Source organism: Filicampus tigris, chromosome 3 (assembly GCF_054856515.1).
Source record: "Filicampus tigris isolate MCC_2025a chromosome 3, RoL_Ftig_1.0, whole genome shotgun sequence".
Lineage (NCBI taxonomy): Eukaryota > Metazoa > Chordata > Actinopteri > Syngnathiformes > Syngnathidae > Filicampus > Filicampus tigris.
The window spans coordinates 11393925-11420770 of NC_141219.1; the positions used below are offsets into that span (position 1 = coordinate 11393925).

A 26846-nucleotide genomic window follows, 5' to 3' on the forward strand; every position below is an offset into this window, starting at 1 on the left:
CTGGAAATAAAATGTGTTATACATTAGAAAGCATCTGGTTAAAAAAAACATGGAATTTAAAAAAATATATTTTAAAATGTGCGTGACTTGTTAACTTAAAAAAGAGTGAAGCGACTGTTCAAGCCACCGCAGGTAGTAGCACTTACACAATCTGCACTGCGCATGCGCATTGTACAACAGGTCCGCCATCTTACATTAGGATAAAGCACGGAAATTTTGCCTGAGCGCATAGGTAAGAATCTTTTAGTTTGTAATAATTCAATTTGAGTGTTAGATTTTTTTTAAATACTGATGAAGCCATATTTAGAAGTCGCGTCATTCAAATACAAATACACTGTTGTGATTAGCCATTGCCTGTTGGGCCTAAGTTGCCTGTTAATGTGACATTCATGAAGTTGTGTAGCGTCAGTCTGTCAGTTGACGTGGTGCAATTTTGAATTTAAAAATAGGAGCATAAATTTGAAGTGCTACGTACTATGATTGACATCCGGGTTTACGCAAACATTTAGATGGACACAAAAAATAGATGTCAGCCCTTCAGAAAAATTAGACTGACCCAGCAGCAACAAAACTGGAGCAAGCAAACAAAGTAAAAAACACAAAAAAACCCATAAGGAAGCACGATTGATAGGGGCACGAGGAAAACTAACATCTAAGCAGGAAGAAAAGGAAAAAGATTTTGAGGTGTTGCTGATGGACTGTGGCAAGTAAAATAAGTATAAATAAAGTCCGGTTTGCCAAAGCAGCAGAGATAAAACTAATAGTTTATTTACAGCTGTGACTTCCAAAATTCTAATGTTGACAATTGACAGAAAAATGCATATAAATCAATTGGTAGAAGCTTCATGATGCAACAAGATAATGCGAGTAATAATAATAAGGCAAGACAAGGCAGGTTTGTTTATGGTGCACATTCCAGACACAAGGTAACTCAAATATGCTTCACATTGTTAAAAAAAACAATTCAAATCAAATCAAATTTATTTATATAGCACTTAGCACATTCAAAAAAATGCAACCCAACTATTTGAAAGGCATTGAAAAACAAAAGAGTCTAAGACATTTAAATGCAAAGTAAAAAAATGTTTTTCATGTGTTTCATTTTATGTAATATTGTATTCATTTTATTTTGTGTTCTATACAAAATGTGTTTTATAAACAATTGGAAAAATTATCATACAAAATTGATATTAATTTCATGAAATTAATATCAATTCTGTATGATCTTTTTTTTATGAATACATTTTTAAGTGAAAATGGTACATCAGGCTATACAGAGCACAAAAAAGTAGTACATATTTTTAAACTTAATTGGATGAATATTTGATTATCAGTATTTTTTTTCCAGCCAAATAATAGACTCTGCATCATAATCCCCCCGAAATTCTCTAGGGCCCTAATATTAAGTATTAATTTCGGTTGAAATCCGACGAGAAAGAAATCTTTTTTCAGGAGGGGTGGGGAGTGAACAGCACAGAAGTAAACCTACAAAAATGTTTGGCATAAAAAAATCAGTCCTGATCATATTAAACTGGAACAATTATGAACATTATTTAGAAGAAGATACGTCAATTGCTTTCACTGCCTTTTGTCTGTCTCATGATATAGTAATTAAATCATAACCGCATTGTTATTAACTCATTCTTGTTCAAAGAGAATATGTGCCCTCGCAGACAAATTACTAATCTTTTTGCTGGAGCAGGGAAGGCGTCCGTGATTTCCAACACAGATGACGTTTCTTCAGTTTATTCTGCAGCTTCACTGATCACTGCTCTTTTTACAAGCAAACTTGTGTCCTGATCCATACCAAAGAATCTTCGAGTACACACTGCAAGTGAACAAATTCTCCCCAATGTGTTCTCATGTGTATTTCTAATTCTCCCTTAATCAAAAACCTTTTACCGCATACAGAAGAGTCAAAAGTGTTTTCTCCAAGTGTGTGTTTGTGTGTGTCTCGTTAAACATGTCGTTGAAGAGAATCTTTGACCACAAACTGAGCAGTCAAAATATTTTCCCCCAGTATGCATTCTTTTGTGAACTGTTAAATTTCCCTTTCGAGAAAATATTTTACCACAATCGGAGCAGGCAAATGAAGTGTGCGTTACTTTGTGCTTTCTTAAATCCTTCCTGTAAAAGAACGTTTCACCACAATTTGAGCAAACAAAATGTTTTTTTCGAGTGTGTGTTGCTAAGTGATTTATTAATTGCCGATTACTAGATAACCTTTTACCACATAGTGAGCAGGCAAAAGGTTTTTCTCCAGTCTGTGTTCTTGTGTGAGCTTCTGCAGAGTGTGTTCTTGTGTGCGCTGTTAAAGTGTAACTTTGTGCAAAATTTTCCCCACAAACTGAGCAGGCAAAAGGTTTTTCCCCAGTGTGTGTTCTTGTGTGACTTATTAAGCTTTGCTTTAGAGAAAACATTTTACCACAAACTGAACAGGGAAACGGTTTTTCCCCAGTGTGTGTTCTTGTGTGCCTTGTTAAATCTGCCTTCTGATAAAATCTTTTCCCACACACTGAGCAGGCAAAAGGTTTTTCCCCAGTGTGTGTTATTGTGTGTTTTTTCAAGTTTGACTTGCTGACAAAGGTTTTGTCACACAGGGAACATTTAACTCGTCCATTATGAGTATGATGTGTCATATCACCTTTCGAGTGTTCATGATCATCGACGTCAGTGTCAGAAGAGTGTGATATGATGTCGTCGTCATCTGAAAGTGGCGCTAAGAGGCTGTCGGATTGGAATCCTCCACAGTGGTCTCCATCTCCGTCTTCACTCTTCACCCTGACTTCAGTCAATGGAAACTTGTTGATTTCCTCCTCCTGCTCTTCTTCTTTAATGTGAGGAGGTTGTGGCTGTTCCTCCTTTTTAATTTGGGCAGACTCTGGCTCCTCCTCCTCTTTAATTTGGCGGGACTCTGGCTCCTGCGGCTCAGAACCAAGATCTTCTTCTTTGAGGTCTGCAGGACACAAGAAAATAAGTCTCATGTTGTGACTTTGACGTTGTGTATTACTGCATCTAAAATATTTGAACCATTTTTAAGATAATAGAAGGACCGAAGAAGCCTACTGGATTAAAAGTGAAAAGTCTCCAACAAAGACGAGCCCAGTTGCCTTGATTCAACTTTTGCAAATACTGTATCTCTTTTGACCCAGAGAGGAGAGAAAAACGGATTGCTAATTCGGCTAATTGATGCACTGAGAGACACAGGGTAAAGGCTTCAAAGCTGACCAAATTGCTGTCGGCCTGTTCCCAAAACATCGGTCATCTGGACTTTCCCCTGGATGAAAACTACTGCTTGGATGCCAGCGTCCTTCCCCCTCCTTCCGTTGTCCCAGACTGATATGTCCAAGGACGTCTCCGTAGACCATATGACTGGAGGAGCAGTTGAGAACACTCTGACATGCGTACACATTCACGATCATCACACGTCGACACAACCCTGATATCACTGTCTCCGTTGGATACTCACAACCCTTCCCGTGATGGGACCTGAACTGCGGATGCGCTCGAATGGACTAAGTTGCGAGTCAGACTGGTTACGTCACATCACGCCATTCCTCGCCCATCCATCCTCAACGCTTGCTACTTGTACAAGTCTTGAGGTCTGTTGTCTATGTCTTTTTAATGTATGCTGCATGTGCTGAGTTTTTTTTTGTCAAACTCAAAACTATGCTAAACAGACTAGCTCCAGCCTAGCCTCGCTTTTATTCCTCCTCCCTCGTGTTTTCACTGAAAAGTGAGTACCCTGTTCCTTGTTTTTTGGACAAATTATGTCTGTTAAGTCAATTTCCTTGCTTTGCAACGTGACAATTAAGAGCATTCCATTACGCAATGTTTATTTTCATTTTTAAAAAATGTCCTAATTTGTAGATGAATACTGTCATTGACATCATGAAGAAATATTGATGGAATTATTAGGCCAACAAAAAAAATGTTAATCAAAACATATGTTTTAGAATTGATATTCTTCAAAGTACAGACCGTTTGCCCAGATAACAGCTTTGCACATCTTGCTTTATGATGCTTCCTGGCGAGCAATGACTTTAGGTTCACAGCTGTGCATTATCAAGTATGCTTGAATTTCTTGATGTGTTTGAGATCATTTGAATTTGAAGGTGTTTCCAAACTTTTAACTGGTACTGTACAGTCTATTACATCAAATTGGTGCCATTTGCGTCCCAAGGAAATAAAATGTATAAATGCACTGTACAATTACATGAATATACATTTTTATAAAGCGCCCTGCACATTGATATGTATTGTGTTAACATTCTATTAGTATAAATGTTATGGCTGTAGTTCATGTACATGGTACAAAGAACAATGATACTGAATAAAACATGTCTGAGAATGACCAGTACGCATTTTGAGTTTTTCAATATGTACATCTTTAAACTGAATTGATGATAAATCACAGCACATTTTCTTACATAAATACTGTAGCTGGGGCTTTGTACTGCCAAAAATTACGCTTCTCGGCATTCCATGTTTTCTCTTGTATCTGTTAGTCACTTGATACACTTTTAGTGGCACCAGACATGAATATGCACAAGAAATTGAAGTAAACATGGCGGTCTCTTAGTTACTTCCCTGATTGTACTTGGGTTACTGTGCCCCTAGTGTTATACTTAAAGGGTTGCATTTAGTGGCAAGAGTTATATAGGGTAGTTGAATGAAACAGACGAAAGCACGAGGTGCATACGGCAACATCTTCAACTTCTCCTAATTACTCCTAAATTCCAGTTTAGAAGGCGAAACGGTATGTATCCATGATAAATGCGTGTTTTATAGATGAAGTTAAGTATTTTGGACACCGTGTAATTGTATACTTTTGTCACAGATTTTCACCCCAAAAATGTGTTCATTTGTGATGGACGTGTAGATAATAACATTTGTTGAACAGTGGTTGACTCGTCAAGGAAGAAAGCCTTTGAGAGCAGAAGAATTAAAAAAGGAATATTTTAATCACGGCAACAATTTAGAATGAGACGTAAACAAACCTGCACTGATTGACGCAAATCGAGGCTCCAATTTGCAAAGGACGCCCAGTTGTTGTTGTCTTGGCTTGATATCCTCTTTTGTTTCACAAAGTTTTTCCTTGTACTCTGCTGTCTTTCTTGCACACATGTTCAGGAGACAATCGCATCACTTTGCATCACTTGATCACTTCTGAGCGATGTGTTGCTTTTTGGTTAGCTGCGAGCAAGCTATGCTATGCTATTATTATTAGCCAGAGATGCTTCAACGTGTACCCAGACGAGTTTATCCTGACATGACGGCTTAATTGATTCTTCTTGAATCCAAATTAAATAGTAATGGACGTACTAATGTTAAGTTCGTTCGGTACTCTTTCAGTTAAAATATTTAGTGAAGCGCGTGCCCAAGCCATAATCCGCTGACGGGTCCTGGGCATGCTCATTAGGCAACAGTTTAGCCGATAGCAAGCAACGGCAATGACGTTAGGACAAAACACGTAGGTGGGTGGTGCCTGCTTCGAAACCTTCCTAAAACTGCCTAAGGTATTTTTTCAGGTTTTCAGACAACACATAAAGCTGAATTTATCAAATTACATGTATTAATAACTTCGGTTCAGGGATAGAACTGATGTATCTGTTTTAACTCCGGAAGTAGCCAAATTCAGCAGTCGTGTCATCTAAATAGCAGAGCTGGGCACTTTACCCTTTTTTGCCACGTGGATCATTAAAGCTATTTTGAGCCGCACTTTCTTTTGTATTCAACTCTACTGACGATGTCACGCTCGCTCACATTATTTTGATTCTCTGTCGACTTCCGTGTTCCTGGCACGTAGTTTGTCCAAGTAGAGTTGCCGTACTACTTCCATTGCAGGTCTGAAATTTTACGCAACTTCACGAGCTGCGCTAAATCATTCGTCCTCACTTAGTACCTGGGCGTAGTGGTGCCTTGATAATATATGACCATCACTACTTTGCTGGACCAATATATCTTTACTTAAATATTTGTCTCTGGATAAAATCGTTTTCGTGCACGTTAATGCGCCTCGGCCTAGTTTGTCTTAGCTAAGCCTGCTAGACACTAGAAAAATAAGCATTTGTTGACAGCACGTCGGCCAGCCGAGTGTGACTGTAAGATGATGTGATTATCGTGTGAAAATGTGTGCAAAAAATGTGAAGGAAGAGTACGAGGAGGACATCTGTCAGGCAAAAGAGAGCGAAGGACAACGAATAGACGCTATTTGCAAGCAGCATCATGTGTTCCACGCAGCAGGTTAGTTTACTTTTGACTCCCATTTGTTTCGTGACTACTTTTCAGAGGTGTAAGGAAGTCACCAAGGGTTTGCGACGACCCGTGGGCAGCTGCTCAAAGTAAGAAGGGAGCACGTTGAATAAGAGTTTGAAGCACGTTACAGAAACATACTTTACTAACTCGTTGGCTCGAAATAACTTATTCTTCAATGAGTAATTTTGCAAATGTCACTCAATGACATTTGAGGAGCAAATTACAAATTTTGAGGAGCAATTTTTTTGCAAGTTTTTTTTTTAAAGCAAAAAAAATACACGACAATAAAACAGCCTGGCTGAGTGTAGGGCTGCAGCTATAACGAGCAACCAATTGTTTTTCTTTTTTAAATTAATCAACAGGGTTTGTTTCTTAAATTCATATTGTGCATAGCAGAAGACAGTTTTTTATTGACAAGAAACATTTTCGGTGGGTCAATTTCTAAAAACTTTAAAGTATTTAAGCTATTCTTATTTATTTTGACTGCTATAACACCTGAATTTCCTCTTCGGCGCACAATAAAGTATGTCTTACATGATCTTAAACATTGTCAAAACAATAATACATCGTAGTCACATACGCGACTTGACTGATCAAGGCTTGACTTGACCATGCATGTTTGTCTTCTTGTGTCCTGTAGATGTCAGTGAAGAAGTTCTTGGTCCTGAGCAGCAGGGGCCACTGCACCCTTACATTAAAAAGGAGCCAGATTTATCACACTTTAAAGAGGAAGGGGAGCCTGCCTACATTAAAAAAGAAGAGCAGAAGGAGGATGAAGTCACCATGTTTCCATTGACTGTTGTCAGTATAAAGAGTGAAGAAGTTGATGGAGACCACTGTGGAGGATCCCAGACACATGACCTCATTCCACCACTTTCAGATGGTGACGGCTTAAGAACACACTCTTCTGACATTGATGACGATGACGGTGGTGATGATGCTGAACACTCTAAAGGGGATATGACATGTCACACTGACAGGAAGCATGTGAAATGTTCTCAGTGTGACACAACTTTTTTCAATGAGTCATCATTGGAAAGACACGCAAGAACACACGCATTAGAAAAACCTTTTGCCTGCTCAGTTTGTAGTAAAAGATTCTCAAGAAAGGCAACTTTAACAATGCACACAAGAACTCACACAGGAGAAAAACCGTATTCCTGCTCAGTTTGTGGTAAAACATTCACTCAGAAGGGACATTTAATAGCACACACAAGAACACACACAGGGGAGAAAACGTTTGCCTGCTCAGTTTGTGATAAACGATTCTCTGAAAAGAAAAGTTTAACAATGCACACAAGAACACACACTGGAGAAAAACCTTTTGCCTGCTCAGTTTGTGGCAAAAGATTCTCTGCAAAGGAAAATATAACAAGGCACACAAGAACACACTCTGGAGAAAAACCATTTCCATGCTCCGTTTGTGGTAAAAGATTCTCAATAAAGACACATTTAAATACGCACATTAGAACACACACCGGGGAGAAACCTTTTGCCTGCGTATTTTGTCGTAAAAGATTCTCTAGAAAGACAAGTTTAACAACACACACAAGAACACACACCGGTGAGAAACCATTCAGCTGCGTTGCGTGTGATAAACGATTTCATGTCAAGCGTGAGGTGAAGAGACACAAGTGTGCTGGTGAGACCAGCAGTTGCCGATCAAGCTGCTAAATAAAACAAAGAAACTGAAGCTGTGTTGGGAAGTATTGAGTCATTCAACGGTCCCTAATCACTATTTAGGCATTTTTAAGACCTGCGTTGTTGATGGTCCTGCCGGTAGATGCCTCTTGTGATTTTTTTGGTTAACATTTTTTTTACCACATGCATGCCAGTCGCAATTGAAAGCTAAAGCCCCAGAGAAACATTTACAAATGAAACAGAAAATCTTGACAGGGCAATGAAGGGCAAAAAAATAGCATTGGTGCAACTCACTCTACAGTTTTTTGTTGGGAGGCACCCATCCATCAGGGTCACCTGCAGGAAGACGGTGTGATTGCACTTTTCTTTTTTAAAGTTAACATGATGACGGATGTGAGGCTCACCGTTCAGCTGGCGTTTGCACACGAACGCCAACGAAGACCCACACAGGCCACGTGTCCACTTGCCATTTACCCAAGAACTAAAAGCCACTTGGTTGATGTACGTGCAGGACTCATCTGTGAGGCTGTTGGAAGAAGTCGTGTAAAATGGGACAGCAAATCCACCATTTTGCTAGAAGGAAGCGGCCATTTTAGGGTCACTTTGGCCGTTTCCAGAGGTGCTTCCACTACAGCAAACTTGTGTGTCATGAGAGCTCTTATGGTGTGCCGCGGGAAATTATCAAATTTCACTCTATTGGTTACAAAGTGGCGGCACGGTGGTCGACTGGCTAGCACGTCTGCCTCACAGTTCAGAAGTCATGGGTTCGATCCCGGCACCGGCCTCCCTGTGTGGAGTTGGCATGTTCTCCCCGTGCCTGCGTGGGTTTCCTCCGGGTACTCCGGTTTCCTCCCACATTCCAAAAACATGCATGGTAAGTTGATTGGACTCTCTAAATTGCCCCTAGGTGTGATTGTGAGTGCGGTTGTTTGTTTGTCTCTGTGTGCCCTGCGATTGGCTGGCAACCAGTTCAGGGTGTCCCCCGCCTGCTGCCCGAAGACAGCTGGGATAGGCTCCAGCACGCCCCGCGACCCTTGTCAGGATAAGCGGTATTGATAATGGATGGATGGTTACAAAGTATTCCTAACAAACAATATGTCTTTGTCCATCTATCTATGCTAGCAACTTATGGTGTCAGACAGAACAAATAGCTTCTTTTAGATGGCAGAAAGTAGGCCTACACGACATGAGATGACTTCCTAAGAATCAAAACCTCAATGATATATTTGAACTCTAAAACGTCCCGAATGAATTAAGTGAATATTGGCTCACATTCATGCGTCCACCAAATGCCCAAGGTGACAACAGCGAAGAGCACCACGATGAACACAGAGATGAGCCGCGTCCTCATGTTCGGCGAGTTCAACTGCATCACGGCGGGAAGACGCGCAGCAGCTCGCGACACAGCTTGGCAGACTCGTCCGTACGATGGCAGCCAACACGGGAGTTCAACGAGCTCAACTGCTGTTGCCTCTCGGGTCCGGCTAGGATGCTTCCATACGACGTCACAGCAGAGTGCAAAGAACATTCATCCTGAGGAAATGTGCCTCCCTTTGTGATGTCATTTTAAAAGCCTCCAACCAGGGTTTGGAGGCAAGCAAATGCTTTGAATTTGGCAGGAGAATGGCAAGTAGTGACTAATAGTTAAGGCTCATCTTCTCTATCAGGGATCCTCATCATCTTCAGAGGGCCGCTATCCTGCCTGTTTTCCATCTCTCCTTGCTGCAGCACACCAGATTCAAATGATCAGGATCGTTATCCAGGTTATGCAGATTATCTTGATCGGTGTTTAAAAAAGATGTTAAGTCTTTAATGTTGGTTGAAATTACAATTCAACGTCTAAGGAAAAACAGTTGTCATTATGTTGAGCTGGATTGTCGACACCTACTGAATTTCACCCATAAAGTAACTTGTCTTTTAAAAGGTACGAGAGCTTCCATAAAATCAATGAGTCAACCGCATGACGGCCACGTGATATCAGGAGAAAGGTTGAGTGTTTTCCTCACCTGCTTCCAGTGCACTCCAGTGGCGTTCGACCTTTTAAGGGGGATGAAGCCTAGAATGTTCTTAGAAATTGATTTCTATAAAATGATTTCTACTTCTATTGTTAGTGCGGATGTTTGTCTCTGTGCCCTACGATTGGCTGGCAACCAATTCAGGGTGTCCCCCGCCTACTGCCCGAAGACAGCTGGGATAGGCTCCAGCACGCCCCGCGACCCTTGTGAGGAGAAGCGGTATTGATAATGGATGGATTTCTACTGCTAAATTTTGGTGCATGGGTTTGATTAAACTTTTTAACCCCATCCGTGCACATTTTTTAAAAAAGTGCTTCACATTACAGTACTTTTTTCATGAGACCATTTTTTTTTTTACATACATTGTAATGTTATTTCCAGTGACATTCCACTCTTCGTAGCCTACTAAGACTCAGGAGGGTCACCATTGTCAAATCAACACAACAAATGCTGCCATGGAAACCTTATTCAGCCAATGAAATGTTCTGGTGCATGCTGGAATACTTTTATTGTCTTTTTAACAAGTGACAAGGCACCTTGTAGAATACAACAGAAGGCGGCACCGGTGAGTACTAAAATAAACATGTTACACTTGAGCTAAGTGCTGTTAGCATGATGCCATTCATACAGGAAGTGGATTCATGGAGAGGAAGTGGCAGTCAGAGTGTCACATCAGCATGACGTTAGTCAGTGACACATCCGATGCATACAGCTCTTCGATGCTTCCTAAGTCAACATTGTGACTTTGGTCCGACATCTGGTGGATGTCGTTGATGGTCACGCGGAAGGCGTCGGCGTCATACTGGATGACAATCTGAATGAGGACAAGACAGCATGGTGAACAAAAAGCGCTCTTTAACCAGTAAATTATTATTTTTTTAGAATGCAAGCAGACAATTGATGGACTGAATGGTCGCCAGTCAAAGTCTGGGCACATGTAGGCCCCAAACGAGAAGTTGTTGGGCTTCAATGATGTTAGAAAAAAAGCCAGTACCACGGGCAGAACAAGCAAACCATACGAGAAGGCCATGGCCAAGATTTAAACCTCGAACCTCTGAGACCAAATTGCTCAACAGATAGTGCAGGTATGAAGACTTGTGTGCTATGACAAAGTGAGTCATAGCGCAGGAATGAAGACTTGTGTGCTATGACGTAGTGAGTCACGTGACCTTGAAGTTGAGTCCAGGTCTAAAGGGGAAGCTTTGTTCAGAAAACTGCTTTTCTGTGCCCGCCAAGGTGCCACCTTTAACCAACAGCTTGATCTTTCTGTTACCCAAGTCAGACGTCAGGTGCAGCACGGTCGAAGTGTTGACACGCTTGTCACGTGCCATCATTTTAACGATAAGCCTGCAACACAAATGCACAAAAGTAAGGTCTTGGTTAAGAGAAACACACCATGTTGTCATGGTAAGTAGGGGCATGGCCTATTACTTTGCTTCCTGATTGACTCGTCCTCTGATGACGATTTTGCGTCTCTTACTGAGACCGTTGGGAATCAGCACTATGAATTGACCTTTCTGCACACAAACACAAATGAGAGAAGTTACAGTGACCAGAGAAAGTAATTTGTGTGGTATTTTTCATGCAAAATATGGAATTGTGGGATAGTGTCAATTTGGGCCACGGGGAAAATGTTTATTGCGTATAGTGAATTGAGTTGCCCCATTAAAATGAATCAGGCTCCGCTCAAAAAAAACAATCAATTTGCTTGCATGTTTTTCATCATGACAAGCAGCACTGCATTGCATAAAACATAACAAAGTGTCAAAAATTAAATGTGCACAATTTCAATCCAGACTGTTGCATTGGTGCTTTTAATGGAGCGAATCCAATTAGTTTGGGCGTGAGAGGTGGCCTGCAGCAGCTTCTTGCCAATGTTTTCATTTTCTTCTGATGTGTTTGACTCTTTGTCCCGGTCATAACCTTTTTTGTCATTTCACTCAGGCCTGCCTGAAGCTCAAAATCTATGGTTTGCATAACGGGGCCGCTTGTAAGTCGGGGTACCACTGCTATAGTGTGACATTTGAATGTGTTGAGCAATGTTCATTCCAATTGCAGGACCAAAATTGTGGAGTGTTGCAAAAAAATATTTACTCACCTTATGAGCCTTGATGACAAGCGTGCACGAGCCATTGCTGTTGTTTGAGAAACATGACTGGTGATTAGATAAATCCTCTGAGACGTCTACTTCCTGATAGGTCAGCCATGTCTTTCCTGCAAGAGGAAAGCCAATCGTGGATTATCAACACATGGCGAGAATCAGTGGAGTATCACACACGTAGGGGGGCACAATCCAAATTCTTTCAGCGGGGTTGCCACGGTGATGCAATTTACACGAAGGGGTAGCCACAGGGGGCACACGCGAGCACAAGTCCAAGCAAACATGGCGTAAGCATAAATTAAACCTCACAATTTAAAAACTACAATGTATGCTTTGGCTACAAGATAAACACGACCGAGAAGTTATTAATATGCAGTCCGTGGTCAGGATTTCTTTCATACACGATTGCTGATTTTAATTTATGAAATAATGCTCTTTTTTGTTTTGTGTGTAGAATCTCATCGTCTACTTGTACAGTATTTCTAGCACCCACTTGCTCGCTAGGAGTCTGAGTGATCAATTGTCACTGATGGCCGACACCTAACTTTACATTCCGCCAATCCATAGCTTATCCAAAGAAGCACATTGACACAGCAGTCTCAATTCTTGGAAATTCTAAAAATGACTTTTGATGTGTTCCTGCTCGGAGGTCTCAGTGCAGTGGGTGATGCCCACCTACTGCTGGCTGCATGACGGGCTTGGCGGGAGGAGGCCCTTGGCGCTTGGCTGCAGAGATGCAAGAAGGGATCCAATCTGAGCGAGTACATTGCATGCAAAATTAGCGCTCATGACTTTTGGACCTTTTTTGCAGAGGGATGGCAGACGGTCAAAGCAGGACACGTCTTGGATTTGCCCATCACTGCGCAGAACTGCGCAGTCTTCGCCATGATATCCTTGCTTCCACTCGATGTTGTTCTGTGGACCACATTGGAGACGCGACTTTGAGCTTGTTGTGCGTCCGCAGTCAGTCAGGATGGCTTCCCATCGCCTTTGCGCCACAATCAATATACCATTTAACTTTTCGCATATTGTTCTTTTTTTCTAAGATACTGACCACTTTATGATTTCAATTTTCTTGTAAATTCTGAGACCATTCTGATAAAGTTCCAACTTCGTCCTAATTTGTACAACTAAAATACACCATTTTTATTCTGGTAAACATGATGACAATTCTTGTAAAAGTGACTTTTTCCATCTGATGACACTTTCTCATTTATAACTTTTTAACAACTTAACTCATGCAATTTACAACACTTAAGAATGCCTCACTTACTGCAGGTGTTTGGTCACTCCACTCAAACTTCTTGTTCTTCTTCTTGAGACCCACAAAAGGCATGAGTACTGACATTTGGTGCATAGGATTTGTTCCTTTTGGCAGGTGATCTTGAGAAAAGGAGAACAAGAGTTTTAGCACAAGAACAACCTGATGGAAATTATGAAGCAGTGTGGGATCTTTAATGGCATTGCCAGTTAGTGTTGGCACTCACCAATCAAGAAGTTGCCCTCTTCGACTGAGTGGACGCTCGCCAGGTGACCTCCCCGTCCAACGCAGAGGTTCTCGGCTTCCTGCCAACTTCGAAGTGACATCTCGATATGATAGCAAAAATCGCCATACAGGAACTCGCCAGAGTCGCAATAGGAAGCTAAAGCCCCCAAGAACCATTTAGTAGAATGAATTAAACCTCACAATTTAAAAACTACAATGTATGCTTTGGCTACAAGATAAACACGACCGAGAAGTTATTAATATGCAGTCCGTGGTCAATATCATGACAGGACAATGAAGGAGGGAAAGTAGCATACAACTCACTCTCCAGTTTTTTGTTGGAGCGTTGCCGTCCATTCAGGCCGCCTGCAAGAATGGATTGTGACTATGCCTCTCTTTTTTCTTTAACGTCAAAATAACGGACGTACAGGCTTACCTTTTAGCGGCCGTTTGCACATGAACGCCAACATGTATTCACACTGGCCACGTCTCCACTTGTCAGTGTCCCAAAACACAAAAGCCCTTTGGTCAATGTACGTGCAGGACTGATCTGTGAGTCTGTTGGGAGAAGTGACACTGACAAAGGGGCCAACAAAAGTTGTCATATGTGGGTTTTCCATTTTGAAAAGTAGTTCAAAATTTCAATGTGTCCCTGCCTGCACAATCAAAGCGCACAAAAACGTGACTTTTTACCCAACACTTTGACTCCTGTCCCAGTTGGTGTAGGTCGCCGTCAAACCGGTGTCGGACCAAGACATGTCCTGGCTTCCCTCAAAGCCACACCTGAAACCGTTGCATCTCTGCGGAAACCAAACCCGGTTGTCAGTCGAGTACCAGTACAGACTACAGAGTCAACAACTGCTCATGCCTCCATCTCACCAGATTGGAGAGTCCGATCCAGAACGGGATGTGCTTGCCCATTACACATTTCACAAAGTTTTCCTCTTCCAACGAGTTGATGGAGACCAGGTCGCTGCCCTCATTGATGCACTCGTTGCGGGCCTCCAGCCAATCACTGGTGCCGATCATCTTCTTGTAGCAGTTGGAATGGTACTGGCACCACCCCGGGTCACACTCTGACACCGGATTGGCTGAGGACACATTTTGCCAATTAGTTTGACGGATTAGTGCACACTTATCTTATGACATTCGCATGTTCTTGCTCTTCATGCAGTTCCCCATGAAGGCACGAGGTGGTGCTATCGTGGCGTTACAATAAGTCCGCCATTTTGTTTGGAGGGAATGGCCATTTTAACGTCACATAGGTCATTTTCAGTGTTCCTTCCAAGACGGCAACTTTGCACTTTGACACTTAGCAAATTGGAACCATCCCCACTTGATTACGCTAGCCTAAAAGCATCATTGACTTGACTTAAAATGTTTTTACCAATAAATCAATTGACCGATAATTTAATGAGAAATTTCAAGGATTAAAATTAAATTTCCAAGATTTGGTGGGATGTCAACGCTTGGTGGATCGTTTTTTTAAGTTTTGCCCTCCGGGAGGCGCTACAGGTCAACAAAGTCCATATCAAACGCAGGCGGTTGAAATCAAAATTGACACTAACTTTCATCAAACAGTAAGATACGTCAATGTATGTAAATACAACGAATGGGATGCCATGCAGCTTTCGTTGTTTTATAGACAAATAAAGAATGATTCTCATTTCCACCGATTGTTTTTGTTTTTGACTATCAGATTTCATTTTAATATGATTCCACAAAAGAAACCACGAGAATAAGATTATGACGCGTTGCGCTTCCATCACGCGTCAGGAGTACAGCGTACACTGGTCATATTTTCTTTCTGGACACAACAGTGTCATTTCGACATTATTTGAATAGTCGAATACATTACTTTGTCATCAAACGATCAAAATAAAAATCTTCAAATATTAAAAAAACACACAAAATAACGTTCTTAAAGAAAAAACTCGGATTATAAAATTGAACTCTAAATTAAAAGACCACAACTCCATTAATGTTGTGAAACAAACTCAAAAGAGAAAAAGCCCCTTTCGTCCTATCATGTACTCACATGTATGCGTCCACCACATGCCAAATGTGACAAAGGCGACGAGTCCTACGACGAGCATCAAGACGAGCGTCTCCAAGAGCCGCATCCCCATGTTGGGCGAGTTCAACACCGTCTCGGTCAACTCAGCCGGAAGACGCGCAGCAGCTGGTGACGCTCAATTCGCAGCGCGGCAGATTCAGTCCGGACGATCTCGGGCAGTATCGTCAAACTCAACTGAGGTTGTCGGTCCGAGGACGCGCTCACGCTACGTCTCAGCAGAGCGCAAATAACGTTCGTCATGAATCAATGTTTTGCTTGGTGACGTAATTTCAAAAGCCTCCAATAAGCGTTTGAAGAAAAGGAAACGCTTAGATTCGTTTTGGAAGAAAAACGCCGTGTAATAGACATCTTTCACACTCGTGAGGGATGAAAGGCGAAAGTCGAAGTGCATGCAGACATCTTGACCGGGTCGAGCAACGTCACAGTCACACCTGCTGCCGCTTTTGGTGCTTTCATTTCGGCGCCTTCACGAGGTTGCTTAGTTCCGTGTTTGTCCAAATGTCTTCATGTCATCGTATCGGCCCATTGAGTTCTTTCAAATCATCAACTCAAAACAGTGGTCAAGTTGTCAACTCAATTTCATTTACATAACGCATTTAGAATAACCGCTGTTGCAACAAGCGCTGTATAGGTTACATGAGATATTTTCACATAACGTATTGAGAACCACAAAAAAAAATACCAAGGGAAGGACAAAATCTTAAATTGCGTTAGTAAAACATTTAACATTTGATTAATTAGGTGATGAGGTTTGATAAAATTCTTTAAAAATAACGAATATTCAAAAATTAGACCATTTGTTTACAGTTTATTCATGGTTCTGATGACATTTTTAATGATTTTTTGGTGAACAACGTGGTAAAATAAACTACCTGTGAATCAAAAACGAGTTAAGATCATCCATCCATATCTCCATTAATCTACAACGAAAACAAGAAAAGCTTAAACTAAATTCTCTCCTGTGCAAAACTCCAAGACAACCACTGATAATTGCATATTGCAGATTGATAATAACACAATAGACAGTATAGAGTTAGACAAAAACACATATTGAAGCTGACCGATGTGAGCATTCTCTTTTTCCCGAATTAGTTGTAAACTTAAATGTCGGGTGTTATATCGGCACACTAACATGTCAGCTTCAATATCTGTTTTTGTCTAACTCTATACTGTCTATTGTGTTATCATCAATCTGCAATATGCAATTATCAGTGGTTGTTAAGTTTACAACTAATTCGGGAAATAGAGAATGCTCACATCTGAGAGAACTGGATGATATACATGAAATGCGCATGTTGTTTGCATTCAAGTGTAAAGTTTCCACCACTTTGAGGGGTTAAAAAATGTGCAAATAGATGTGCAGGCTGCCACAGTACCTCGGCTCCTGAATCTGCTGTGAATGGATAAATATACTCGCAGCGTGCAGACATGTTTAGTAAAATCCCTGCTCAGGTTGGCTGCTGCCATAAAAGAGGGAATTGAAGGGTCTTGAAGTCGTGAGGTGATGTTGAATGTCCTTTTTGCCTCTTCTTTGTCTAATCATCAACGTAAATAGACTGAAATGACCGCAAGGTCAAGCAGTTGTGTATCGTCTGGACTGGACTATCTGTAAGTACATACCTGGAATGAAAGCAAGCTGAAATAACACAAGACCATGTACGTAAGAAGGAATCTTGATATGCCACACCTGTGAGGTGTGAGTATTATCTTGACAAAGGAGAAATGCTCTCTAACACAGATTTAGATAGATTTGTGAACAATATTTGATGGGAATGGCTTTTGGAGGATGTAGAAAAAGTTTTAGATCTTTGACTCCAGCTCACGACAAATGTGAGCAAAAACAAAAGTGTGCATTTATATTTTTGTTCAGTGTAGTACTTAGGGAAAGAATAAACTATGTGTTTTTATCTAGATTTGGTCCAGTAGGCAATATTTGTGAATATACCTGTGTCTGCATTAATAAATTGCATTTGCAAACCAGTGTGACTCTGTGTCAAGCTATCTTAAAATTTTCTATGAAGCAAACCTCTCACTCTTTTTTTTTTTTTTACAAACACTGGTCACGTGAAAAGGTTTGAAAACTATGAAACTTGTAGATCTAATTTCCCTCTCAAGATGCATCTATCTATCTATCTATCTATCTATCTATCTATCTATCTATCTATCTATCTATCTATCTATCTATCTATCTATCTATCTATCTATCTATCTATCTATCTATCTATCTATCTATCTATCTATCTATCTATCTATCTATCTATCTATCTATCTATCTATCTATCTATCCATCTATCTGCCTCACAGTTCCTGTTTTTTATGCAACATCACACAACCCTTCGTATGTAGTACCCAAGTTTGTTTAGTGTCGATAGTGCAGCCCACACAGACGTAATTTGTCCAAGTGGACTTGCCGTACAAAAATCTGCTAAAGCTCTTTCGTGTGCGGTTCGTTTATCGAAACGCGATTTATTAAATATTTCTTCCTGATTTGTTACTGCACGTAGTTCCTTGACACATTACGTCCCATCACTACTTAACTGGATCAAAGAATAAAAACTTGTAGTTTGTGTCCGAATAAACTGGTCTCGTTAAGTCGTCTTCAGAGTTTAGCTTAGCTCGCTAACCGCAAATAAAGAGACACGTTAATAGCACATAGCTGAGATTAAGATTGTGTGTAAAGCTTGGATATTGTCGTATAAAATGTGTGCAAATCGTGTGAAAGAAGAAAAGTACGAGGAGGCTCTTTCTCGGACCAAAGGGGAGAACGAGCAACTCGACGCTGCTTTCGAGAAGCGTCAAGATGTCATTGTCAGAGCAGGTTTGTTCACTTGCTCTCACTTGTTTAGCAACTACTTTCTAGTTCTACTCGGCTAAGAAATACCTGCAGACTGATTTTTCAAAGGTTTTATCGACTGATTAAATTAGAGGGACTCTTTGGACCAAAAAGCCAGTGGTTGGATCATTAATGGGCACAGAACTCCACGTTCATTCAAAAGTCAGCGAGGTGGAGATGGCGTTGAAAAATATATAAACTTGGTCTACAGTAGAGAGTTGGACTCTACCGACTGCATCTGCCTCAGTGCGACAATGACTTTGTCACTTCGAATGGAAAACCCTCTTTCCATTTACAGTAACAGATAGACTGGATGTGTTGCCGGTATCTGAAATTATTATTTTTTCCCGGTCAAAAGGAACAATTCATACATTTGCAACTACAGTTTTCCTATCCAGGGTATTGTCTACTCAAGCAAAGTGCTGTTGTTGTGACTTAGCGACGGTAGTATCACTTTAGGAAAAATATGCTATTACTCCTTTTTAAAATAAATTGTGGTGTTTCTACGGTGCAATGCCATTTTAATTCATTTCAATCGGGAATTCTGTTTTGATATTCAAGTAAAATAAGTTTCTAGTTTGGTCGCGAAAGGAACCAAAATCACTTACTAGTTTTATTGCAAAATGACATGAACCTATAGGTCAAGGTACCACTGCATTTGACCTTATTGGTTGTCTCTCTTTATGAAGACCAGATACTACTGGCAAGACTGCATTAATAAGGCGAATTGACTTGTCACAGAACTTTACTCAATTTAAATCATAAACCTGTGACTTGTCTTGGTGTAAACAATGCCACAAATCAAAGTCACAACATGAGATTTGACTTGAGCAAACCATTTATTTTGAACTTCTTGTCTCCTGCAGACATGACTGAACAAGATCTTCATCCTGAGCAGCAGGCACTGGAGCCTCTTCACATTACAGGGGAAGAAGAGCTGCTCTGTCAAATCAAAGAAGAAGAGCCGGAGGCTGAAATAACACACTTTCCAATGACTGTCATTGTCAAGAGTGAAGATTGTGATGAAGAAGAAGGTGATGGAGACCACTGCGGACGATTACAAGCAGGCGGCCTGTTCGTGTCACTATCACAAGGTGACGATGACATGACATCACACTCTTCTGACGATAATGATGGTGATGAACACTGTGAAGGTGATATGACATATGACACTGATAAACGCGTGAAATGTCATCAGTGCGACAAAACTTTTTTCAACAATTCATCGCTGAAAAGACACGCAAGAACACACACTGGAGAAAAACCTTTTGCCTGCTCAGTTTGTAATAAAAGATTCTCGATAAAGAGACATTTAATAGTACACACAAGAACACACACCGGTGAAAAACCTTATTCCTGTTCAGTCTGTGGAAAAAGATTCACTCAAAAGGGACATTTAAAAGCACACACAAGAACACATACTGGGGAAAAACCATTTGCCTGCTCAGTTTGCAGTAAGAAATTTTCTGCACAGGGACATTTAATAACACACAAAAGAACACACACTGGAGAGAAACCTTTTGCCTGCTCATTTTGTGGGAAAGGATTCACTCAAAGATGCACTTTGATAACACACACAAGAACACACACTGGTGAGAAGCCATTCAGTTGCAGTGTGTGTAATAAAAGATTCTATGTCAAGCGTGAGGTGAAGAGACACACGTGTGCTGGGGAGAAGAGCGGCGTTCAGTGAAGCTGCAAAATAACTGAAGAAACAAGAGGAGTGGTGGAAATCATTGACACATTAAATACTCCCTAATCACTATATTGGGATTTGTAAATAGTGGACTCATCAAATGGAAAATGGGAACATGTTTAGATAGTGTGATCTGTGATTTTCTTTTCTTCTTGTCAATGTAAGTTCTATGCAAATGAATAAAAGGGGCAAAGTTGTTCTTTTTTACAGAGTTTTTGTACGTTTGTACATAAGCAACTGTCTTATGACGTTTCGTATTAAATGCAAGCTGGCTTTCATTACACGAAATGTCGGGCTAACCTTTTCATGTTTAAGTATAGCGTGTTTAATTCTCTTTTGTTTCATGTGTCAATTTTACAGTCGACTTCAACTGTGAGTGACCAATAAACAGCTTTCAGAAATTATGCTCTGCCTTTGTTTTGGAAAACAATGCGAGCATGAGTGAGAACAGATGCTAAGGAATACTTGAAAATGGTTTTAAAAGAGTGAGAAAGGAAAAACATGAATAGTCTCTCTCTATCACCGATTTTCATTCGGGTGGATCGTATCCCCCGCCGTAACAATTATATGAGTGCGATTGTTTGTCTCTTCCAAGCCGAGAAGTGAAGCAATAAGCGTCCCTCAGGCTGCTTAAGCAAAGCTGAAGCTTAAAGTGGACTTGGACCGGAATAGAGCTAGCATACATCTACAGTGACATCCATTGGTAGAATTACTGTACAACAACAGAGGCGGCTATAGGGCTATGTGCATGTTCTTCTTCTGTCTCACGTCAACGTTTTCAGACACACATACTGATTTTCCATAGTCAGGCTAATGTCAATGTTTGTATGTTACTTACTTAGTTTTGCTGATCACACAAAACGGCAGATCAAAAAGCGCGTGGCGAGGCAGTAACATTTTAGTGAAAGTATGATAGTCTAAGTGAATTTGATCAAAGTACTCCGACCTTTAATTGTGCTAAAAATAGTAACATATCCTCCAATCCTATGCGGCCCACCATCCTAGCAGACACCTTCGCCTTTTCTTTGCACAACACTTGTTCGCTAGACAGTAAGTGTAAATATTCTGAGACATGACGAGAAGTTTTAAATGGACTTTGACAGTTTGGTTTGACAGATTTGGATCCTTATAAAGTTCCAACAACAGGACTGGATTGCCGAGCGGAAAGTATACTTCCCAGCCTGACTTATATCGATCTCGTTAATTATTTCACAAGTCTGTGCACAACAGTAATCCAAAATCAGATTTACAGTGCTGCGACGTTGGAGGCACGCGTTCACATCTAATGTACATTCAAGGCTATCTGTTAGGGTAGGGCACTTTACAACCACTTCTAAAATGAAAAATAATGGTCCTCAACATTCAGTTGACGCTATAAGGTATAATATTGACTTGAAGGGGTGTGGTGAGTCCAGCAAGATGGTGGCATAGAACATGATCAAAAGGTGATGATTTTGAAGGAAGACACCGCTCACACAAACTTGTTGAACAAAGACAACTTTATTGATAGCAAGCGAGAATCAAAACGCTGCCAGACGGCAGTTTTTAAAGCCTGCCCACTTTTGTCAAGGTACATAATATGCTCATTGTTCCAACATATATCGGGAATATAAGGACGACTATCGTTCAATTTCCCTGTGCAGGCTTGAGCTTGTCTAACACAAATTTTATGAAGGCATGCAAAAACAATGAAGTTCATTTCACACAAGGTTTGATGTACAAAGTAACCCATATACAATCAAAGAAAAAAAGATCAATCTTAAATGAAGAATTTCCTCATAGTCTGTTCTGTTGTCAGTTTGTGCTGACAAGCTTCTGCTAGACAAAAAAATAAAATCAAACTTAATTTACAAAACTTTGTGACATGACAATTTAAGTCATATATAGTATTTAGAAAAATGTTGAGATCATAAATGTGTGAATGGTCACCATAGAGGTGGGATACCAATTCGTCAAATTAGCAAGATGAAACGGTAAGCATAAGGAGTAGAGAGTACTAGAAAATACAGTATAAAGAAAATAGAAATAAGGGAAGTAATTTTTACTGTCACGTATATAGAATTCCCATTTATTCATATCTGTGAGTGCTATCAAAACAATGTGTTTCCATTTTTGGTTTTAACAAGTCAACTTACATGCTGCAGTTCACAATATAAAAATCCTTGAAATGTGATTGAGTTGGGAAGGAGAAAACGATTCCCAACACAGCCTCACTGTCGCAAGTTCATTCTACAGATTTATTGAGCACCTTCACACCAGCACATTTGTGTCTCTTCACCTGACGCTTAACATGAAATCTTTTATCACACACGCTGCAACTGAATGGTTTCTCACCAGTGTGTGTTCTTATGTGTGATATTAAATGTTCCTTCTGAGTGAATCTTTTATCACAATCGGAGCAGGCAAAAGTTTTCTCCCCTGTGTGTGTTCTTGTGTGTGCAATTAAATGCCCCTTCTGAGTGAATCCTTTCGCGCAAATTATGCAGACAAAAGGTTTCTCTCCAGCATGTGTTCTTGTGTGCGCTGTTAAATTAGTCTTTTTAGAGAAACTTTTACTACAAACTGTGCAGGAAAAGGGTTTCTCGCCCGTGTGTGTTCTCATGTGTTGAATCAATGTTGAACGTACGCTGAAACTTAAGCTGCAAACTGAGCAAGCAAAGGGTTTCTCCCCAGTGTGTGTTCTTATATGTATTCTTAAATCCCCCTTTTGAGTAAATCTTGTGCCACAAAATGAACAGGCAAAGGTTTTTTCCCCAGTATGTGTTCTTGTGTGTGCAATTAGATGTCCCTTCTGAGTGAACCTTGTGCCACAAACTGAGCAGGCAAAAGGTTTTTCCCCAGTGTGGGTTCTTGTGTGTGCTATTAAATCTCCCTTCTGTCTGAATCTTGTATCACAAAATGAGCAGGCAAAGGGTTTCTCCCCAGTATGTGTTCTTGAATGTATTCTTAAATCTCCCTTTCTAGAAAACCCTTTGCCACAAACCGAACAGGAAAAAGGTTTCTCCCCAGTGTGTGTTCTTGTGTGTGCTATTAAATGTCCCTTTTGAGTGAATCTTTTATCACAAACTGAGCAGGCAAATGGCTTCTCTCCAGTGTGTGTTCTTATGTGTCTTTTCAATGTTGACGTGTTGTAAAAGGTTTTGTCACACTGAGAACATGCTAAGTGTTTGTTGTCAGTGTGACAAATCATATCACCTTTAGAGTGTTCATCATCAGCATCGGTATCAGCAGAGTGTGCTGTCATGTCATCGCACTCTGCGAATGGAGCTAAGAGGCTTTGTGATTGGAAGCCTTCAAATGCATTGTCATCACCTTCTTCACTCTTTACAATGACAGTCAATGGAAAGTCGGCGAAAACATCCTCTTGTGCTTCCTCCTTTATGTGCTGGGGCCTTAGCTCCTGATGCTGAAGGCAAAGATCTTTTTCATTGACGTCTACAGGACACAAGATGACAAACGTGCATGGTTTAATAAAGTCCAGCTTTGTTGTGTCAAGTTTCATGTTGGGACTTTTTGATGCCGCCCCTCACTTGGACTAGAATGAAGCCACTGACCTTGGTCTTTATCATCTTCACTCTTCACAATCACACCCATAATTTGAAACTCAGTGATGTCAGATTCCTGCTCTTCCTCTTTAATGTTTGAGGGCTCTGGCTCCTGCCGCTCCAACCTGGAGCTCCACTCCTGCCGCTCAAGATCAAAATCTTCTTCTGTGACGTCTGCAGGACACAAGAAGACAAACACACATGGTTCGCTCAAGTCTTAAGATAAGGCTGCTGTCTTGCCACCCTACCCCATTGCACGGCCATATGAAGAAGATTTAAGAATGTTGTTGCATAACAGCCAGTACTTGCCAAAAATTCCCGCAGCTCAATTTAGAATTAGAATCATTATTGTCAGTGTACATTGCACAACAAAACTGGGCCACTGTCCACATCGGTGCAAAAGTCATGAAAAATTCTGTAGAGCAAAAAAAAAAAAAAAAGTATATGCCTTGTATACAATAACAGAGAAGAGCGCTATCAACCCCTTGCCAATTTTGAATGATTACAAAATAAATTAATTGAATTAAAAAAAAAATACGGACAATCCGTAACAGTTTGCAACTCTGCAATGATTGGATGCCTTGCCCAAGTGAACGAAATTCTGTGTTGAACGTGGAAGTCATGTCGGCAAAACGGCGGTCGTGTTGGCTGTGAGTGAGTTAAATCAGGGGCTATGCGTGTGTGGCGTGGCGAGAGCCACCCCCTTGTTTTATTCCCACCACCATGTGATCAGCCGATAACACTGGTCAACAGAATATTTGAATCAGAGATGGCTTGAAGTGTCTCTAAAGCATATTTATTGACGCTGACTTAAAAAATGTCTTTACTTTTTTCTAGCACATCAGGTGTTTGATATATTTTCATTTTAATTAAGTCATTTAAGTTTGACCTATAAACACTTGCGCAATACAGATTATTTTAACATGCATTGTAATTTATAGCTACGATGTTTTGGTAAAAAAAATCCACTTGTTGATGAACTTAACCCTTAACTCATAAATATTAGAATATTACATATTAAATTCTTGTTACTAAATTCTTATTATTATTTCTACTATGAAAACATGATGTGCTTGAGAAAAATGAGGAAAGATTCGTAATCAGTGCAAATTCATCTAGAAAAGTTTACTTGCATCTCTGATCAAAAATCAAGTAAAGATTTGTTGACCTGTGTAATCTACAAACCATGAGGTTCAAAAAAATTACCATAGTACGTTATTATTATGTCCAAAATGCACTTTGCCGTTGAAAGTTACCTTTGAGTGCAAGCGCTGAACTTTAGATGCGTTATGGTTGAAACCATTTTATTGGCAATAAGGCTGCAGCTACTGAATAGTTTAGTATTCTATCAATTAATGCATCGATTAAACAAGTAATTGGATTACTTGCAACTCCTGGGGTGTTGTTGCGGAACCAACATTTTGAGGCGCAACCTATATTGTACAGTATTCGTTTTTTTTTTTTTATTTATTAAATTGAACCACAAACAACATGGCGCGATTGTGAAGGAAAGCTCGGCTTGCACTGGCCCTGTAGCTCTAATAGATACGACAGAGAGAGGAAACAGGTGGGAAGTTAAAAAAAAAAAAAAAGATAGAGAAAGTACTGCTCCATTCACTGACCGCTAGTGCATTTCCTTAACAAAGATTCGCCACGCTTCGCGTTTTATCCATTGGCACATGAAACTCCACTGAATGTTACAGTAAGTATTTTTTGAAAGAAAAACAAAAACTAAACCCTACGCGCTTTGCAACAATTCTGTTGGGCGCCGCCCTTGAGTGAGAGATTTTGCTTTGACCTTTATTGTAATCGAATTATTCAAGTTACTCAAGGAAACGTTTCAACCCTGAAAGTTAATTTTACAATCAGTTTAATTTGTGAATAGCGGTGCGTCACTGTATACAGAGCAATAAAATTAATCCTTGGCGATCATGACGATGCGCCTTGCTCGCTAAGGTTATCAGGTGAGAATAATGACTGATATAATAATAATACAAAATAATCAAATTAAAAACCTTAACATCATGAAGTACATACAACTGAAGTTACAACAAGGAGAAGTGTAAAAAAGGAGCCCACTGTATTTCAGTAGTACTGATACTAACTCTGGTAAAAGCAGTACCAACCGACTCAAATTCTGTTTGAAATTCCTGTAAAGTGAAAACATACATTTGTTTGGAAAAACATACATATATGAAGAAAACTGCATTGCTAATAACGTGCGCAAAGACTGAGAACGAAACGTGTGATTCGTTATTTCCCACCACAAGGGCATTTTTGGATTAAAGTAATGACTTGAATGGACTTGGAATTTAGTAGGGAGTCACTGTGGACTCCATTTGACTTGTTTGATTTTTTTTCCACAGTTAACTTGTGACTTACTTACTTGGACATATGTGACTTAGTTCCACCTCTGTAAATTACTAAACAAGTGAGCGAAAGAAATGGACAAACCTGCTCGGTGGAACACAATTTGAGGCCTTAAAACTGCATCCAGCAGTTGACGTTCTCGCTCGTTTTCATTTTTAGCTCCATAGACTCCCCCCTCGTGCTCTTCAATCACAACTTTTGCACACATTTTTTTTTTACGATAATAGCAACGCTTTACATTCACACTTGATTTCTATTTAGCACTGTGCTGCTAACAGAGGCGTCTCCTTGTTAGCGGGTAACTAGGTAAGCTAAGCTAGTTTGAGAAGCTTCAATGTACACAAAACGAGGTTTAGCAGACACAAAGAGTTAATGAATTATGTTTTTGTCCAGTAATGGCCTTTTCCAGAAATGGCCGTTCTGGGTCGAGGCTTCTGTGTGTTCAGAAGTAATTCAGAATTATTTGATAGAGCTCATGAATCTTCAAGGGAAAAATCCACAGAAGTAGCCCTTTAGCGTTATTAGTACGGCAACTCTACTTGGACAAATTTAGACTTTTGCCCATTTCAGGGTCAGCACCCTGCGAACACTGCACATATAAAACCGTTATTTTACTTCGTGCTTATTGATAAAGCGTCACTGGGGAACATTTCTAAGAACTTCAGCAACATTGTTTATCATCATCGAGCATTAGGTAGCATTGCTGTTGTTCACTCAACTGTAAATGTACTTGGTGCAATGACAGTTTGTCCTGCCATATGTCTTCTGAGCTAACACTGCCATCTATGGGTGACATTTCTGCTATCACACGTCACTACATTCGA

The 26846-nt window shown here is 40.3% G+C and overlaps 4 protein-coding genes across 4 annotated transcripts; 1 reads left to right on the forward strand and 3 right to left on the reverse strand.

Moving 5' to 3' along the window:
• Positions 1 to 733: 733 nt before the first annotated feature.
• LOC147149890 (uncharacterized) lies at positions 734 to 5760 on the reverse strand. Its single transcript, XM_086024891.1, has 2 exons — positions 5001 to 5760; positions 734 to 2956 (listed from the first exon to the last, which is right to left on the reverse strand). Exons 1-2 carry the CDS (start codon positions 5125 to 5127, stop codon positions 1917 to 1919), a joined length of 1167 nt encoding a protein of 388 aa, XP_085881017.1. The 5' UTR covers positions 5128 to 5760; the 3' UTR covers positions 734 to 1916.
• LOC147149891 (uncharacterized) lies at positions 5636 to 20491 on the forward strand. Its single transcript, XM_086025531.1, has 7 exons — positions 5636 to 6246; positions 6899 to 7927; positions 9198 to 9382; positions 14228 to 14551; positions 15575 to 15736; positions 18228 to 18396; positions 19278 to 20491. Exons 1-7 carry the CDS (start codon positions 6132 to 6134, stop codon positions 20102 to 20104), a joined length of 2811 nt encoding a protein of 936 aa, XP_085881657.1. The 5' UTR covers positions 5636 to 6131; the 3' UTR covers positions 20105 to 20491.
• On the reverse strand, positions 10404 to 15815 carry LOC147149892 (C-type mannose receptor 2-like). Its single transcript, XM_086024878.1, has 13 exons — positions 15540 to 15815; positions 14381 to 14592; positions 14195 to 14301; positions 13938 to 14059; positions 13826 to 13867; positions 13503 to 13658; positions 13289 to 13398; positions 12816 to 12930; positions 12691 to 12741; positions 12013 to 12128; positions 11346 to 11431; positions 11084 to 11261; positions 10404 to 10728 (listed from the first exon to the last, which is right to left on the reverse strand). Exons 1-13 carry the CDS (start codon positions 15628 to 15630, stop codon positions 10582 to 10584), a joined length of 1533 nt encoding a protein of 510 aa, XP_085881004.1. The 5' UTR covers positions 15631 to 15815; the 3' UTR covers positions 10404 to 10581.
• Positions 20492 to 21588: 1097 nt separating the features above from the next.
• Positions 21589 to 26705, reverse strand: LOC147149893 (uncharacterized). Its single transcript, XM_086024879.1, has 3 exons — positions 26107 to 26705; positions 23662 to 23826; positions 21589 to 23542 (listed from the first exon to the last, which is right to left on the reverse strand). The coding sequence occupies exons 1-3, from the start codon at positions 26228 to 26230 to the stop codon at positions 22332 to 22334; spliced, it is 1500 nt and encodes a 499-aa protein (XP_085881005.1). The 5' UTR covers positions 26231 to 26705; the 3' UTR covers positions 21589 to 22331.
• Between the last annotated feature and the right edge of the window lie 141 nt (positions 26706 to 26846).

Excerpts from the sequence above, each read along its gene's own strand:
- LOC147149890 (XM_086024891.1), bottom strand. The coding sequence starts at position 5,127 with ATGTGTGCAAGAAAGACAGCAGAGTACAAGGAAAAACTTTGTGAAACA. Across the intron at positions 2,957-5,000 it reads ATTTGCGTCAATCAGTGCAG|ACCTCAAAGAAGAAGATCTT; the intron begins GTTTGTTTACGT and ends TGTGTCCTGCAG.
- LOC147149892 (XM_086024878.1), bottom strand. The coding sequence starts at position 15,630 with ATGGGGATGCGGCTCTTGGAGACGCTCGTCTTGATGCTCGTCGTAGGA. Across the intron at positions 14,302-14,380 it reads GGATCGGACTCTCCAATCTG|AGATGCAACGGTTTCAGGTG; the intron begins GTGAGATGGAGG and ends TGGTTTCCGCAG. Across the intron at positions 12,742-12,815 it reads GCCATCCCTCTGCAAAAAAG|CCAAGCGCCAAGGGCCTCCT; the intron begins GTCCAAAAGTCA and ends GCATCTCTGCAG.
- LOC147149893 (XM_086024879.1), bottom strand. The coding sequence starts at position 26,230 with ATGTGTGCAAAAGTTGTGATTGAAGAGCACGAGGGGGGAGTCTATGGA. Across the intron at positions 23,827-26,106 it reads AATTGTGTTCCACCGAGCAG|ACGTCACAGAAGAAGATTTT; the intron begins GTTTGTCCATTT and ends TGTGTCCTGCAG. Across the intron at positions 23,543-23,661 it reads TGAAGATGATAAAGACCAAG|ACGTCAATGAAAAAGATCTT; the intron begins GTCAGTGGCTTC and ends TGTGTCCTGTAG.
- LOC147149891 (XM_086025531.1), top strand. The coding sequence starts at position 6,132 with ATGTGTGCAAAAAATGTGAAGGAAGAGTACGAGGAGGACATCTGTCAG. Across the intron at positions 6,247-6,898 it reads TCATGTGTTCCACGCAGCAG|ATGTCAGTGAAGAAGTTCTT; the intron begins GTTAGTTTACTT and ends TGTGTCCTGTAG. Across the intron at positions 18,397-19,277 it reads AGATGTCATTGTCAGAGCAG|ACATGACTGAACAAGATCTT; the intron begins GTTTGTTCACTT and ends TGTCTCCTGCAG.